Source organism: Petaurus breviceps, unplaced genomic scaffold (assembly GCF_028583685.1).
Source record: "Petaurus breviceps papuanus isolate PSGF00001 unplaced genomic scaffold, PetGlider_PUasm1.0 189, whole genome shotgun sequence".
In the NCBI taxonomy this organism is placed as follows: Eukaryota; Metazoa; Chordata; class Mammalia; order Diprotodontia; family Petauridae; genus Petaurus; species Petaurus breviceps.
The window spans coordinates 3,722,191-3,739,043 of NW_027185809.1; the positions used below are offsets into that span (position 1 = coordinate 3,722,191).

General features: G+C 36.7%; 1 protein-coding gene across 7 annotated transcripts in view; it reads left to right on the top strand.

Moving 5' to 3' along the window:
• Positions 1-16,853, top strand: part of RAPGEF6 (Rap guanine nucleotide exchange factor 6) — a 188,539-nt gene that overhangs the window by 152,889 nt on the left and 18,797 nt on the right. For 3 of the 7 annotated variants that reach the window (XM_069091817.1, XM_069091818.1, XM_069091819.1), the window contains 4 exons: positions 3,276-3,496; positions 7,165-7,356; positions 9,180-9,314; positions 11,697-11,807. In XM_069091817.1, the coding sequence (XP_068947918.1) occupies positions 3,276-3,496; positions 7,165-7,356; positions 9,180-9,314; positions 11,697-11,807 (659 nt within the window). The remainder of the gene's footprint in view (positions 1-3,275; positions 3,497-7,164; positions 7,357-9,179; positions 9,315-11,696; positions 11,808-16,853) is intronic. The other 4 variants (XM_069091821.1, XM_069091822.1, XM_069091820.1 and 1 more) reach the window with 3 other exon arrangements.

Here is a 16,853-nt window from a genome sequence, read left to right on the forward strand (position 1 = left end):
CCTAATCAGTCAACCAACAAGCATTTATTTATCAAGTGCTTACTTTTTGCCAGGCACTTGGGATTCACATGCAAAGGATTAATCCCTAATTGACATTGACTCATTAATAGCTATTATATCGGACCACTAGCCAGTTCCGACTACATCTTACTGTCTTCTAATCTGGTCTATAGAGTTCTGTCTTGTCCAGAAGAATAATTTGAGGTATGTTTTCAGAAACTTTGCTTAAAAACTGAAGTTAACTCTATCTGTAGTGTCGCACTAATCTGCTGGTTTGGTTATCCTGTCAAAAAAGGAAAGGAAAGTTAGTAGGGTCGCATGATTTGTTCTTGATGAAGCTGTATTGGATCTTTTTTTAATCACTGCTTCCCATTCTGGATACTGACAGTCCATGTTATTAATGATTCTTTCTACAATTTCCCCGGGAATGAAAGTCAAGCTCATTGACATGTAGTCTGCAAACGTGGCTCTCTTGTTGTAAAGTAGTTAATTGCTCTTCTCTAGTCTTATACCTCTCTCGTTTTCCATGGTCTTTCAGATATTAGCTCGGCAGTCATATCTTCTTGTACCTTCAGTCCCCAGGGCTGCAGTTCATCTGGGCTGCTGTTGTAATCTCTTTCCTCCTTTCTTTTACCTTTTCCCCTTTTTCTCTCCCTCTCTCCCTGTCTTCCTTCCATCTTCCGTTCCCCCTGCTTAACTCTCTGTTCATCTTCCTTTTCTTCTCTTTCCATCTCTCTCCCTTTCACTCTTTATTCCCTTCTCCCTCCCCCTCCCCTGCTCCTTCTCTCCTTTCCCCTCCTTTCTTCTCATTTCCCCTCCCTTCCCTTTTCCTTCTTCCTTTCTTCATCTATAACATGAAATTGTTGGTCTAGAAATCCTCTGATTCTCTCTCAACTATAAAATCTTATGGTTTTGTTCAAATAGAGACAAAAGTGTCAATAAATTTTGCCCCTTTGTGTTACCCATATCTGTGAGTACACATTCTGTAGAGATAAACACACGTACTCTGTTAGAACATGCAAATCAGGGTATTTTCTTTCTTTTTTTTAAAAGCAATTGGGGTTAAGTAACTTGCTCAAGGTTACACGGCCAGTTATTTTGTGTGGGTGTTAAGTATCTGAGGCCGGAACTGATCCCGGGTCTCCGGAGTCTGGGGCTGGTGCTCGTACTCACTGTGCCACCTGGCTGTCCCCAAATCATTGTATTTTCAACTATGCATATATGAGTATGTCACTATATCAATCTCTGTATGCCCATATAGCCATATTTAAAGATATTTATGTCTATGGGGAAAGGGAGAAGAATCAAATATGTGTAAGGATATTTGGATTAGTTTAGGTCTCTAGGGAATCATTTAATGTTACCATTTTACAGAAGGATTTGTTAACCTTTGTAATGGCCTTCCATAGATGAATAAGGATAATGGGAGAAGAGGATTCAGTTAAAACAATTGTTTATCACATTTAAGATCCTGTGCTATACACCTTACAAGTGGACCTTCTTGAAATTCCACTCATATTTTTTCTAAGCCAAAACCTTTGCTTAATCTGAAAAAGGCCTTCTGTCCTGTTTCTGGCAATACACTTGTTTTTTGGTAATCTTTGCTTTTCTTTCTGTGGTCCTGTCCCCTCTGGCATCTCACCTTTGACTGAACATACCTGTCATGTTTGGTGTGCCTTCATATGTTTTCCCTACATTGTGTTTTGTCCTTTCTGATTTTTCTTCAAAGATTAAGAGTTAGTTGTGTTCTGTCCCTGTGCCAAGAACATTGTTCTGATCATAATTTTTTCCAGTTACCTGTTATGTATTAATGGTATATACTCCCAGTCCTTTTCCTGATTCTTCCATTGAAGTGTTTTATTAAAAATATAATTATCAACATTAGTTGCACATCAAGAGTATTTTCCTAAAATGTGTTCTGAAGCATAAGGACTTGATTTGAGATTTTTTCATTTTATTATATACAAGGATAATTTTCTGGGCTTTTTGAGTAATGAGATTATTGAGGAGTAAAGAAATCACCCACCAGAAGATAGATGATTTTTCTACTAGTACATAAATATACAAGTTGATGGTTGCTATAATTTATTCTGTGTGGCCACTATTCAGTTGCCCATATAATGCAAAGTCCAAAAGTTAACCATTTTACAATTGCAATCTCACTAGCAAGAACAAGTTTCATGAACATTGAAATTGTTTTCTTCCCAAATTGTATCAGGAGGCATTTATAGACAAGAGTTAAAAAGGGAGAATTAGAGTGAATAAGTAAGCTGTTCCACTTTTTGCTGCTACTGCTGTTGCCCCTTGCCTAGATTATTCTGCCTTGTACCATTCAGAAGAATTAAGATAAAATAGGTAGAGGGTAGGGACCAGTCCCATGGGTGGAGGGCAGGGGGATGGTCATGTTAGTGGGAGTTTTTGGTAGCCAAGGATCAACCACTGCATTTGTGCTTACCCTTTTTCACTATTAATGAGTTTCATACAAATGTGGCCTTGTCACGTGTTTAATTCCCAGTGATTCTGAAGGGAGAGTAAGGCCTATTTACTGTGTTAGCAGCAGGGGTCACTGATTTATATATTCCTATTTATTTTCTTCACGTGCCATATCCTTTCCCGTCACTTCTGTAGTAGGGACCTTTTGTGCTCATAGATTTATTTAGAATTAGAAGGTACTTGGAAGTCATCTTTTTAAAGATGAGGTAACTGAGACTGAAAATAGCTTATTGATTTGCCCCCAGTTGCACAGCTGGAGCAGGATTTGAACTCAGGTCTTTCTTACTCCAGACCAGTCCTCTCCTTACTCTGCTGTATACATGACGGTGTTGAGGGAGGGCAGGAGATGATTTATCCTAACTTCCTAGAAACTGTGCCTTCTAGATTTAGGCTAGAGTTGGGGTGGAGGGGCGGGAAAGGGAATGGTGAAGTAAGGTGGGAATGGTCTTTCCTGCAGCTTTCTAGCACCTGTGCCAAAGTCACAGAATAGACACAGTCAGAAACATGTTACCTCATTCGTAGCTAGTTTTTACCTCATTTTTGTGAATTCTGCATTTTTCTGTATAACCTTTTCCTTAATTTAGAACAATGCTACATAATCCAACCGTTTAAAGAAATTTGTTGTTATATTAATGCTGTTCACCCTTTAACTCATTAGCATCAGCATGCAATAAATAGCATTAACTGAAAGGATTCAATTAATCTATGCCAGCATTTTAGAATGATCTCTCATTTAGAAAGTTCATTGAAAAAACTATTTTTCATCTATTATCTTTCCGTAGGTCATTGAGTCAGGGCAGCACAAATTCAAACATGCTGGACGTTCAGGGAGGTGCTCACAAAAAACGGGCTCGCCGAAGCTCACTGCTGAATGCCAAGAAGTTGTATGAGGATGCTCAGATGGCCAGGAAAGTGAAGCAGTATCTTGCCAACCTTAATGTGGAAACTGATGAGGAAAAGTTTCAGATAATGTCCCTACAGTGGGAGCCTGCATATAATACTTGTAAGTAGCAGTGCCTCCTTTGTACATTTCTGTAGCACCAGAAAAAAGGGAAGAAATGGCCTTTACTCTACTGACTTGAACACTGAGAATGTTATTCCATGTAAGCCATACCAAGATGATTTATTTTTGAGGTACTCTGAAAAATACTGAGAGGACATTGTTAGTGATTGAGAAGACTTTGTGCCCTTAACTATATTTAAGAGTTTAGGGAGGGGAAGAGAACATTGAACAATTATTTTTCTCCAATAGGTTGTTAACAGATTATACATCATTTCTTTCTGTTATTCCATGCAGTTTACAGCATGACTTCTTTTTTGACTGGCAGAAACTTGGAAAAATAGCTTTCATTTAGTCATTCTGCCCTTGGACCGTTTTATCCTACAGCATTGAGGGGGAAATTGTGTAGTGGGGTGTGTATGTGTGTCATTTAGTCCAGCCCCCTTGTCTTATGGATGTCATTCAGTAAGCATTTATGAAGCACGGGCACTGTGCTAAGCCCTGAGAATATGAATGCAAGCAAAAAGAGAGAAGCCCCTGCCTTCTAGGAGCTTGCATTCTAAGGAGGAAGAAAGTACATAAAAGAAAACTGCAAGGGTTGTGGGTGTAAGGGAGGGAAGAGAAAGTACCTGGTATTTAGGACAACGGAGAAATTCACAGTAGGGCAGCACTGGATGGGGAATAAAAGGCTGGCTGGTCTGGACATTCTTCTTAAAAGGAGATTCTGTGAGGAGCCTTCCACCTTCCAGTCAGAAGGAGGGGCCCCGGAATCAGAGGTTACTGACAACCTGTGAGTTCCACAGCTAAAGTTGTCTTCCAAGGAGAAAGGAAACTGAAATACAAAAAATATGTACAGGGTACCTACTGAACACTGAAATGAAAAATGTACCAAATAGCTGTTTTTTACAACGTTTGAACAAATTGAATTACAATTGTTAGCAAGATTCACATAAAAGGGAACAGCTTCTGCATGATATGGTGGAGAGGACCCTGGACTTGAAGTCAGGAAGACTTGTAGTAAAATGCTGCTTCAGACACGTAATAGCTGTGTATGACCCTGGCCAAGTCACTTTCTTTACAACTAGCCTCTTCAGTTTTCTCATAAATTCTCAAATATTGGAGATGTGAATAAAATATGGGTATGATAATAAAGGGATGAGTTGATCAGTATTGATAAAGAAGAAAGAGAATCTTAAGATTTAAATTAGACAATCAGGATTTTCCAGAGTTAAGAATGGAAGGGGGTGGGGCGGCTAGGTGGCACAGTGAGTAGAGCGCTGGCCCTGGAGTCAGGAGGACCTGGGTTCGGATCCTGCCTCAGACACTTAGCACACACAGAAAAAACAACCTAGCCATGTAACCTTGGGCAAGTTACTTAACCCCAGTTGCCCTCCAAAAAGCAACAAAACAAAACAAAAAAAGAATAAAAGGGAGGGGGCACTACTTTGGGTTCAGTGACTGCTCTTTTGAAAATTCCCTGGCCTATAGCTTTCTAATTCCTGGCATCATTGGTGGTTATCATGATGAGCCTGTCTCTAAGCAATTGAATTGACCACAGCGAATAAAGCAGAATATTCCAAGGTGAATTATTTGTCTTCTATAAGCAGAATGGCAGTTCTGTTGAGGAAAAGGATTTTTCTTTTGTTTTGTTTTGGGAGGTTTTAATTATGTTGAGCAACATAAGGAAGTAATTCTTGAATATTATAAACATGTGCCATCGAGATCATCACATTATTAGGGAGGCAGAATTTTGAAGGATAAGCTTACCACACTAGTTTTGTTTTTGTAGCCTGCAGCAACACATAGCCTCTTAAAAAAAAAATTGCAGAAGACCTGAAGCAAACGGAGTGAAGGAAATGTCCTTTTCTTCCTTATTTAAAAAAAAATTTATTGATGCTTTTTTGTCTTGAGGGAAGTCTCTTACCTCTCGTATTCCCAGCATTTTGATATTTAGTCATTTTCAGTTGTGTCCAGCTCTTCAGGAACCCATTTGGGCTTTTCTTGTCAAAGATACTGGAGTGGTTTGCTGTTTCCTTCTCCAGTTCATTTTGCAGATGAGGAAACTAAGGCATATAGGGTTAAGTCACTTGCTTAGGGTCACATAGCTAATACTATCTGAGGCTGGATTTGAACTCGGAGGATATCTTCCTTCAGGCTTAGTACTCTTTTCACTGTACCACCTAGCTACCCTCTTTGCACACAACTTAAATGTTTATTTATTGATTGATTTTTTTTTTTTACCTCAGTCACTTCCCAATACTACACCCCAACCCCACTCTACCTCTACCCTACTGCATGGATCCATTTTTTTTAACAAAGAAAAAAACTGTGACTTGTTTGCATCTGAAATTTCTTACCTATATTCTATTGCCTCTTTACTGAGAGGAGGAAACTGTAAGTCTTTACTTTTTAAGCAATATTGGTCATTGCATTGAATCTCAAATTTTTGTATGTATTAGTGTTTTAGCGTTCTTTTCATTTAAATGATCATGGTCATTGTGCATACATTTTTGATTCTGGTTTCTCACTTTATCTCAGTTCACAAAAGTTTTCCCATGCACTGAATTCATCATAGTCATGTGAAGAATACAATTATATTCATATGCCACTGTTTTGTTAAAACATTCTTTAGGAGATAGGCAATTTCCCCCAGTTTTTTGCTACTATAAAAAACAGTATATATTCTTTGAAACAATTTGCTTCTGAAAATCCAGCATAGTTCTTATAATCCACATCTTATCATAGCACTTTGTAAGTTACTCATCAATACGTTGGTTTGGCATTTGAAACAAGTTAAAGAAAGGAAGTATGGATTGTCCTGAAGCTGAATCTTTATTAATATTACCTGAACTATATCCATTGTATCACAGTGAAAGACCAGAGACACCACTAAAAAGATAGATTATTGGGGTGGCTAGGTGGCACAGTGAATAAAGCACTGGCCCTAGAGTCAGAAGGTCCTGAGTTCAAATTTGGCCCCAGACACTTAACACTAGCCATGTGACCTTGGGCTCGTCACTTAACCCTAATTGCCCGGCCCTCCCACCTCTAAAAAGGAAAAAAAGGGAAGAATTATTTTCCCTGTATTGGGATGATGAAGACAATGAAACTTGTACATTTCATATTTTTTCAACTTTAATCACAATTTTAAAATATTACACAAAAAGTTACATAAAGTGCTTTTGTGTATGTAATGATTCCTGAAAAAATGCAAAAATGAAGCCACAATTTATTTTATATTTTTAAGTTAAACTCTTTTTGAGACATCCTATAAATATAGCATTCATAATATTGCCTTTTATAGCACTTTGAAATAATGTTAATGAATTAATACTCAAGCTTTTTATGATAAAGTGATAACCTAAGATACAACTAGGAAGGTCTGAATAGGGGCCAAAATTTCCCCTTTTACATTATATCATCTAATAGTATGTTTTCAAAGATCCACACCACAGTATCACATGGGGAATGCTTGGGATTCTTTTTTTAAAATGAACTTTGTGGCCTCTGAGGTTGCTTCCAGCTTTGAGATTCTGTTATTCTACTTCTAATATAATATGCTTGTTCCAAAGCGTAGACAATTTATAAAGTAATTATTGTCTTAAATAGGAATGTAATAATCTTGTAGAATAGAATACGAGGTGACTTAGCTTTCCATTTGTCTATAACAGTGACCAAGAATTTAAGTGAAAGACGGTCAACAAAATCATCAGAAATGTCTCCAGTACCCTTGAGATCAGTTGGTCAAATCACAAAAGCCCATCTGCATCAGCCAAACAGAGTGAGCCAAGTACTTCAAGTTCCTGCTGTTAATTTGTACCCCATCAGGAAAAAGGGTCCAGCAAAAGACCACATTGCATTTGGTGAGTATACATAGTTAACAGTGGAATCTCATAAATCTGGGAGGTTAAGCTGCTGTTTACTTAGATGCTAAAAATGACCTATCTGAACTTTAATTTCAGTGGTAGTATAATTTGTGAATTAGTTTTATTTCATTGAGTAGAACAAATCTACTGTATATGCTGTTTCGATGCTGCTTAATGAAAGCTTCTATCTTCCTTCATATTATGTCTTTGAAACTCACCATTCTGACTCAGAAATTGAAGTCCAATAAGCTGAAATACTTAGACAGTAATGATTTACCATCATTATACTTGTATCCACTCTAAACGTGAAGAATAAATTATGGTGTTAACAATTTATACATTGATTAAATTTTTAATGTATGTCTGGTACTGAATGCTTGCCATTCTCCTACACTTGGGTTGAGTCAAGAGCCTGATTCATCAAATCCTAATAAAAGCAGTTCAAATAAGATGAAAAAGTTACCTTTACTCAGGATCTTTGTTTCTAATGAGGGGGAAATATCAGAGACTGTGTGACCTGTGGTTCCTCCTAGCTCTGGATCCGAACATACATGATGGAAATCTGGATGCACGTGTTTTGAAAGAACGGGCTCTGCTCGTTAGGTCTGTAGTTTGGCTTATTTCTGACCAATGTTCTTGTACTGCTGCCCATAGCTACTGAGTGGGGAGCGTAGAGAGGTACTGAAATAATGTGGTAAGTTTATATGGCAGTGAAACAAAACCTAGGGATCTTTTTTGGCGTGAATATATCTAAGTATATTCACATAATTTTACTCCTGTGTAATTTGCAAATCGCAAAACACTAATCATTCCTTGCTACCTTCGATATGAGAAAAGATTAATAGGGAGGTAACATGGTATGTAGTGGAGAGAGTTTGGATTTTGGAATTAGAGGACCTGGGTAAAACTCAGGCTCTACCCCTTATATTTGTGTGACCTTAGGTTCCTTAATCTTTCTGGATCTTCAGAGTCCCTCTTTTCTCTAAGTCCTGTGATCCACATTGGAGTTTAGTACAGAGGGCAGACATCCTGTCCTGGTCCCATGATATTTCCTGCTGCACTAAATGGAATCTAGTGCATTTGCAGAGGTCTCCCACATGGAAAGTGAATAAGGAATACTAATATTGGACATCACTCTTTTCTTTCCCCTCAGGATACTGAGGGGAGCAGGGAAAGGGAATGTGTCCTCTCTACCATTTTAGTCCGCCAGCTGCGCACTCATTTTCTGTAAATTTATTTTTTGTTGTTTGATTTTTTCAAACTTCAGTATGAATTTAGTGCTCTTGAAAGAGGCTTCATTGACAACTCCCTAGCCTCCTTTATTCATCCACTAAGCATAACATTCCAGGTAGCTTCAGTGCAAAGTTTCCCACACTTTTCCACTAGCGTACCTATCTGTTCACTTCCAGAAGAAAAAAGAGAGCTAGAACCTTGCTATTGGGATTCATCCTTTCTTTCTTAAGACTACTAGATAGTGACACACTTGTGGGGAGGGCAGTGTATGGCGAGTGGTGGTTTTGTTTGTGAGTCTTTGGGTATTGTTCTCAGATTACCACATTTCTTTCCCATGGATTGCCAGAAAAGAAAAAGTTGCCAAGTTGTGGGCACTGTTGACTTAGACTGTATTTGAATTGGAAGCACAGAGATGAAAATCTCTTTGTACCATGACCAAGCTATTCAATTTTTGTCATTTACCTTTGTCATTTACACATTTCACTTGACTATAATAGTTATTCTGCATTGTAGCTTTAGTCAAATAAATATGAAAAATAAAAATTGGGAAGTTTTACTCATGTATCGTAGTTTTGTTTTCGTTTTAGGTACAAATGCATCACAGAAAGTTTTAGGAATGTCTGAAGAAGTGAGTGGTAAGAAACTAGCAGATGATACTTTATCAATGGCATCATCTTTACATTGTAGCCCCCCTGCATCTCCTCAAGGTTCCCCTCGCAAAGGTAGGGCCAAATCTCATGAAGTACACCTTTTGTTAATAAACCTCAAATATATTTTCCCATAGAACTGTTCCACTAAGAGGAATTGATGCTCATAGGTTTTTAGTGAGGAAGAACAGTTTTTAATAGTAAAGGTTAAATCTTATACTTGTTTATATCAAGCCTAAAATGTAAGAAAAAAAAAATCCTTCCTAAGTTTCATTGCTATAACTCCCCCCCTCTTCTTCCCCCAAAAGTTCTAATTTTGAGCATTCACTACTACTTAATTTAAAAAAGAGAATGCAGCCCAAACTTCTGGTTATTTTGGTACATATTGTTTCTTGATACTTCTATCAGTCACATTATTGTATTGAATATAAGCACTTCATTCTGGAGAAATAAGAATAGTACTTTCACTAATAAAATTATATTTTTAGATTATTACAAAATTACTACAAAATAAAAGTAATAAATTGATTTTTAACTATCTCCCACTCTAAATTGTTAAATTAGTTCACAAAATTTAAGATAACAACACTATTGATAAATATATTCACCAATTTGTAGAAGTTCAATAACTGCTGAATCTTCAGTCTTAAACACAAAATTATTGATTGACTTTTTTTGAGTTATAACATTTTTGAATAATCTAAGCAGAGCTTTTTCATTGTTTACCTTAATAATTGAGAGTTGGTGGTTTCTATTATAAACTGCATTTGTTGGATTATAAATTACATTATCTGTGTATGTATGTGCATCACATACCTGTGACTCTTGCCCCAACCCCTCTAGACTTGATTTTTATTCATATTTAGGCAAATGAGCTGTCCATAGGTATTGGAAGTCATCTAATAAACCCTGTCAGTGAAAGTGCCAAGTACTTTTTCTGTAAAATAGGATCATGGTACAATATAAATATTGCTAGTTTCTTTTACTATTATCTTAGAGATGTTGGAGGTCTTGCTCTTAATTTTCTCCTCACCTTGTAGACTTTGACTTCTTTGGGACAATTTTTTGAAGGGAACTTGGTCTAGTGGAGAGGTTCTTAATTTTTTTTTCTTTTAAAGATGCCTATAGTATTGAAACCTATAGACCTCTTTTCAGAAGAATGTTTTTAAGCACATAATAAAAAATAAATTGGTTTACAGAGAAAACCAGTTAGAAGAAACACCTAAAATAAACCAGGAGCAACATCACCCTGTCTGTGACTTAAGGCATAGTCATGGGAAATGGAAGATAAAAGAAATATTTACTTTTCTCTTCTCCCTTGTGGAAAACCCTGCTCTCACCATTGTGGTGCTTAGAACTTTGCTCTGAATTTATTTCATATACCTTTCAGTGGTTGAGTATGATTTTTTATAAATTGGCATGAACATTTTAAGATTGTGTTTAACCTCATGGAGATGTGAATAGATTATTTGGAACTAATTCCATAATGTAAATCTAATATAATCATATTCTGTCACTTCCACAAAACTAATTTCCAACCAAAGATTGGTTTCACTTTTTATATCCATGTACAGAATTTTGCACAGTTGGGTGGTATGATTGTCCACACAGCAAACAATTACTTTTGAGAATCTCTTCTCAAATTTTTTTTTTATGAAAGTAATTTTAAAGAATTAGCAGCAAGAAAGAACCTGTTATTTTTTTATTCCCAAGACCTAATTTAAGAGTACTATATATGTATATGAAAAGTTTCTCTGAGGCTTTACTTAAAAGAGTCCTTGTCAAATTATTTTCACTGAATTTTTCAAGCGGTACTTCTCTTGTGATGTATGATTTCAATTAATTTTCTTCTGGTTTCCTTATAATCTTCATTTATGGCGTGGCCAGGTAACGGCTCCAGTGTCGGGATGACCTGGGGATCGAATCCGGGCTCAGACACTTAGCACCCACCCAGAAACACCTGGCCGGGTAACCTTGAGCAAGTTACTTAACCCCGATTGCTTAGGGGCGGCCAGGTGGCTCAGCGAGTAAGAGCACCGGCTCCAGTGTCGGGATGACCTGAGGATCAAATCTGGGCTCAGATACTCAGCACCACACCCAGAAATAACTGGCCGTGTAACCTTGAGCAAGTTACTTAACCCCGATTGCTTAAAAAAAAAATAATAATCTTCATTCATTTTCTAAGTGGTTGCCTTAGTTTTTTAATAACAAAAAAAAGCACCAACTTATTTTAGTAAAATATTTTTTTTCCTTATGCATTGTGCTGACTTTTGGTTATTTTAGTAAAATTGCACAACTAATGCAGTATCTCTAGTACTTTGATAACAGTAGATTGCTAACTTTCTTGATTCTTCATCTAGTGTTAAGCTGTAATAAAAATGGTAGTACTTCATATCTAATTTCTATATCAGACAAATTCAATTGAAAAAGTGAGAGTTTTTGCATATTTCTTTCTAGTTGGCAATATCAAATCTGACCATGACAGCCAGCTGCACCTTTATGGGTCCTCCTCATGTCTTACCAGTGAGACCAGCACCAAGACCAGTGGCCCTCGAATCTGCGGAATAGGTGGGGTTTACTTGCAAAAGAAAATCCTTCAGATTACTAGCAATACAGCCCGAAGAACAGACAGGATTGAAAAGGCTACTGAGGAAACTAGAAACAGGACAGATTATGACAGCCCAACCAGGAGCAGAGTAACTTCCGCATTTAGAAGATTTAGGGAAAGGACCCTATCGAGGGAGACACTGGTGGTTAACAAATTAACAGTGGCTCCAGATTCCATCCAAGACACAGAGAGCTCTGGAAAGGAAAGGGATATTGGAGGATATTTCATCAGGGATGAAAAAGAAAGGGACATCGACACAGATAGCCTCTGCACCAGGAGCAGTCTCAACTGTTTATGTCTGAAGCTCAATCTGAACAGAAGGAAGACACACTAAAATGGGATTTAAAATAATTTATTTTATGTTAGCATTGAATGTTTTTGTTAGTAGTAAGAATGTAAATTCTTAGTAGTTTATAAATTCTTTTTCTATTTGTATAGAAAGTCTAAAGAGACTTGTAAAATTACATTTGTGAGTATTTTGTTAATTAGTCCATATTAGTGCTAAGGTTAGAATTTTTGTAGCAATAAAAAAACAGTGTGGAATTAAAATGCCATAGTTTTACAGATGCTGTTTTATTACTATATTGTGATAATATTTATTCAGGAAAACTTTTTATATTTTATTCCCTACTGGCAGCAACTGAATTTGGGGTAGGATGTTGGGCAAGAACTCTAAAGATACTTAGTTTTCAGAAAACCAAGATGCTTCCTTATAGAATAAGCTTCCAAATATTAGTGATATGGTTAACAAACATTTCTCACTTTAATTTTGCATATGGTCATATTTTCTTAGAACTAGCCAGATGATGATTACATGTATAAAATGAGCTATTTTGGGGACCAATTAAAAAAATGAACCGAGTCTACTCTTTTGCCCTCCCTCTATTTGAGTATCTTTGATATAACTATAGTTTAATAGATAAAAACTTCAGGTGATTAAGGAGGACATCATAATTAAGAAATGTCTTCGGGACTTTACGGTAAGGGAAACAATGGTGCATTTCCTTTCTCTGGAGTTCTATAATCTCACTCAAGCACTAGGATTATCTGTAGCTTCAAGAAAAAAGTTTTTTTTAGAGTAAGTCCTAAAAAGGTCGTTTAATTCTTTCCTGGCAATCAGTTAACATAAGGGAAAGCAGCCTGGTACATTGGAAGGAACCTTGGATCAGTTACCAGAAGATTTGGATTCTAATTCTGATTATACCATTGTCCTTGGACAGGTAATTTCTAATACGGACTTGAGGAATTTGAATTGGATGATTTCTTTTCCAACTCTAATATTTTTATGATTGTAACTACTTTTTGTTCTTTGCTCAGTTGCTAGGTGGATCACATTTTTAAGTAGTAATTGCTTTCCTTTACTACATTTTTCCTTCTCTTTAATATTAGATGCTTCTGCTTCACAGGATTATTGTGTGAACAAGTGGAAAAGAATATCTTTAACTTTGGCTTAATCTTAGGTAAATTCTTAAGTCTCATAGGACTATAAAGCTAGAAGGAACCTTAGAAGTCATGTATTGCAACACCTGAGGAAATAGGTCCAGAGAAGCTGTGATTTGTTCGGATTTCGGCTTCCTTGGCAGAGCCAAGCTTATAATTTAGATCTCCTAGCTAGTCAACTTTGTTCACTACTGTTTTGTTTTATGAGAGTTCTGAGGTCGTTTCCTCTGGTTTCAAAATATATATATATATATATATATATATATATATATATGTATAATTAGAGAACTAAATCTATCTTATATGAAAATTTCATGTCATAATTATTTAGAAGTATTAGGTAACTTTTATTTATGATCTGTAAAAAATGTTCCCCAAACTTGGGGGGATGGGAAGAAGAATGACATTGCATGTCGTCATCTTAAGGATGGCATTCAATCTAGCTGGAAAGGGAAGTGATATTGTAAGGAAGAATCGTAGGATGAAGGGGATTCTTCGTTTAGAATCTTCTGAGACACTATTTCTAAACGATCATTTTGCAATCATTTCCCATTCTTTTCAAGTAGGGTTTACAGTGATTAAAATGTCTTACCCCAAACCAGCATACCTAATGATCTGTTGACTCTGAGGTAAAATCTCCATGGATATAATAACCAAAATGACTCCTGGGGGGGGAAAAAAAGTAGGAGGGGTGGCTAGGTGGAGCAGTGAGTAAAGCACCGGCCCGGGAATCGGGAGGACCTGAGTTGGTTCCGGCCTCAGGCACTTAACACCCACACAAAAAAACTAGCCGTGTAACCTTGGTCAAGTTACTTAACCCCACTGCGCCTAGGAAAAAAAAATAAGTAGTAGCCCTCCTTTTCCACATTTGAATTTGAAGATAATTATAGTAGATCAAGTAATTTTATATAGGCTTATCTGATTTAGACTTGTAACTTGACAGTCAGGGATTTAATGTTTGCCATAATTGATTTTAGGTTACTTAATTATCCAAGTTATCTATTAATTGTATACATTGTTATTCTCTAATAATAACTGATCATATATAGTATTTTGAAGACTTTTTTTTTCCTTGCCCTGTCAGTTTTTTAAAAAATTAAGCCTCAGGTCATTCAGCATATAATAGTGCAGTTCTTTATATAACAGTGCGAGGTTGTTGCTGACTCCCTTTGTCCAGGGCCTGTACTTGGAATTTCTTTTCTACTAATTGGAAGCATATTTACCTAGATCTCATCACACTGTGGCTCATTCCTTTTTGTGAGGATAGCACACATATTCAAGAGGATTGACCGTAGATATTTTGTTCATAATCAATACTGTTGATATTGCTTGTTATTGTTGGGTGTTTTTTCTCTCCTGTTTTTGCAAAAGATCAACCAGTGATGGCAATTGCACAACAATTAAAGCTCCATCTCCTGTTATAGTATCAATTTTTATATGGGTGAACCAAACTCCTCCAAACTGATACATTCTTTCTTTCATTTAAGAACCCATGTAGAGCAATGAGAATTATTCATATGCAGACCATTTGTCCTAGAGAAAACTTTGTGGTTTTTAACCAGACTTCGAGAGAGTAAAAAACTGTCTTGGGAATAGTGTTTTCCTTTTGTAAGGTCTCTTTGCTGAGACCCCTTTTTAAGATCTGTTAAACAATTATATAAGAACATGTCTTTTTTTTTTTTTAATAGATTACATATTCATTGATGGAGAGAGTAGGTGGGCACTGTTTTCGTTTTGAAATGTCTGCTAAAGATTCATTTTAGTCTGCCATACTCTCCTTCCCATGCCAAAATCCTACACTGACTCAGGAAAATGGACTAAAGGCCAATGAAGTCATCAGAAAATATGGTGGAATAAATAGAATTCAGTAGATGTTTTTCTTTTGGAAAAATTGACCCTTTTTTGGGGGTTTGTGGTTGTTTTTGTTTGTTTTGTTTTGTTTTTGGTTGAATGCTCACATATAGCTGATAGATTTTATAATAATAGAAATTTCTTAGCATATGAAATTCAGATTTGGTTACAGAGTATGCTGGGTTGTTGGCATTGCCATTTTTATTCCCCTGGGGACATGACCCTTGATTGATGTTTTCTTGGTTTTTTGTTGAATGAGTTTGCCCAAACTTAAGCCTCCTCCCTTCATGCTGGTCTAAACACATGTGTTGAGGGAAACAGAGATTTTCCTGGGATGACTAGTGTTTGAAATCATATAAATGTGACCTATGCTACTCGACAACACAGAATTTGATTATTGAACTAGTACCAAAGATAGTATTTTCACTAAGGATAGCACAAAATTGATTAATACATAAGTGAAACCTCAGATAAATGAAAGGATGTTAAGAGAACACCTAGTTAACCTCAACATGTTCCTCATCAAGCCTGTAGAAACTACATTGTAGAATACAGAAAGAAGCAGTGAAACAAATGACTTTTATCAAATGATTAATTACTTACAAAAACGAAACAGTCTGTGCCCTCAAGGAATTTACATTCTACAGTGGTAGGGGAGGGGTAATAATGATATAAACAGTAGATAAAAGTACAGAAAGATTTAAAATATATATACAAAGTAAAAATGATGAGGTTTAGGGTTGGGGTGATACACTAGTAACTGGGGGAGATTCAGAAAAGCCTTCATAAAGAAGATGGCCTTTGGAGATCACCTAAGGAGGAAGTTTGCATTTAAGGAATAGAGCTGAGAGATGGAATGTGAGGAACTACAAGGAAGCCTTTTTTGGGCTGGAATATAGAATTTACTTAGGCGAGTTTGTTAAAAGCCTGTAAAGGTAGATTGGAGCCAGATTGTGAAGGGTTTTAAATGCCAAACCAAATAATTTATATTTTATCCTAAAGCCAGAAGAGGAAGCGTTGAGCTTTCTTATGATATGGTCAGATGTGTGCTTTAGGCACTTTGAAAGGCAGCTCTGTGGATGATGGATGGAAGAGGAGAGAGACATGAGGCAGGGGGATCAATTAGGAGGCGCAGATGAGAGGCCATGAGGACCTAAAAAGGGTGGTTGTCATGTGGGGAGAGAAGAACAAATATGCATTAGATGTTGTAGAGGTAGAAATGTTGAGATTGGTTAAGTTATTAGGTAAGGGGGTGGGGAGAAGGGACAAGAGGAGAGTAGGGAATTGAGAATGTCTATAAGATTATGCACCTAAATACCTGGAAGGGGAGAGAAGAGAACAAAGAATTATTAAATGCCTACTATGTGCCAGGCACTGTGCTAAGTGCTCTGTGCAAATGTTATTTTATTTAATCCTTATAACAACCATGCAAGTTAGGTGCTATTATTATCCCCATTTTATAGTTTTGGAAACTGAGGCAAATGGGTTATATGACTTGCCCCTCAGGTCTTACAGCTTGTTTGAGGCCAGATTTGAATTAAGGTCTTTCTGACTCCAAGCTCAGACCTCTAGTCTACTATAGGTATTGGGAAAAAAGATAATGAATTCTGTTTAGAACAAGTCAGATTTGATATGCCTATAGGATATTCATTTCAGAAATTGCAATAAGCAGTTAGATATTTGAATCTAGGGGTCAGGAAAAAGACTGAGGCTAG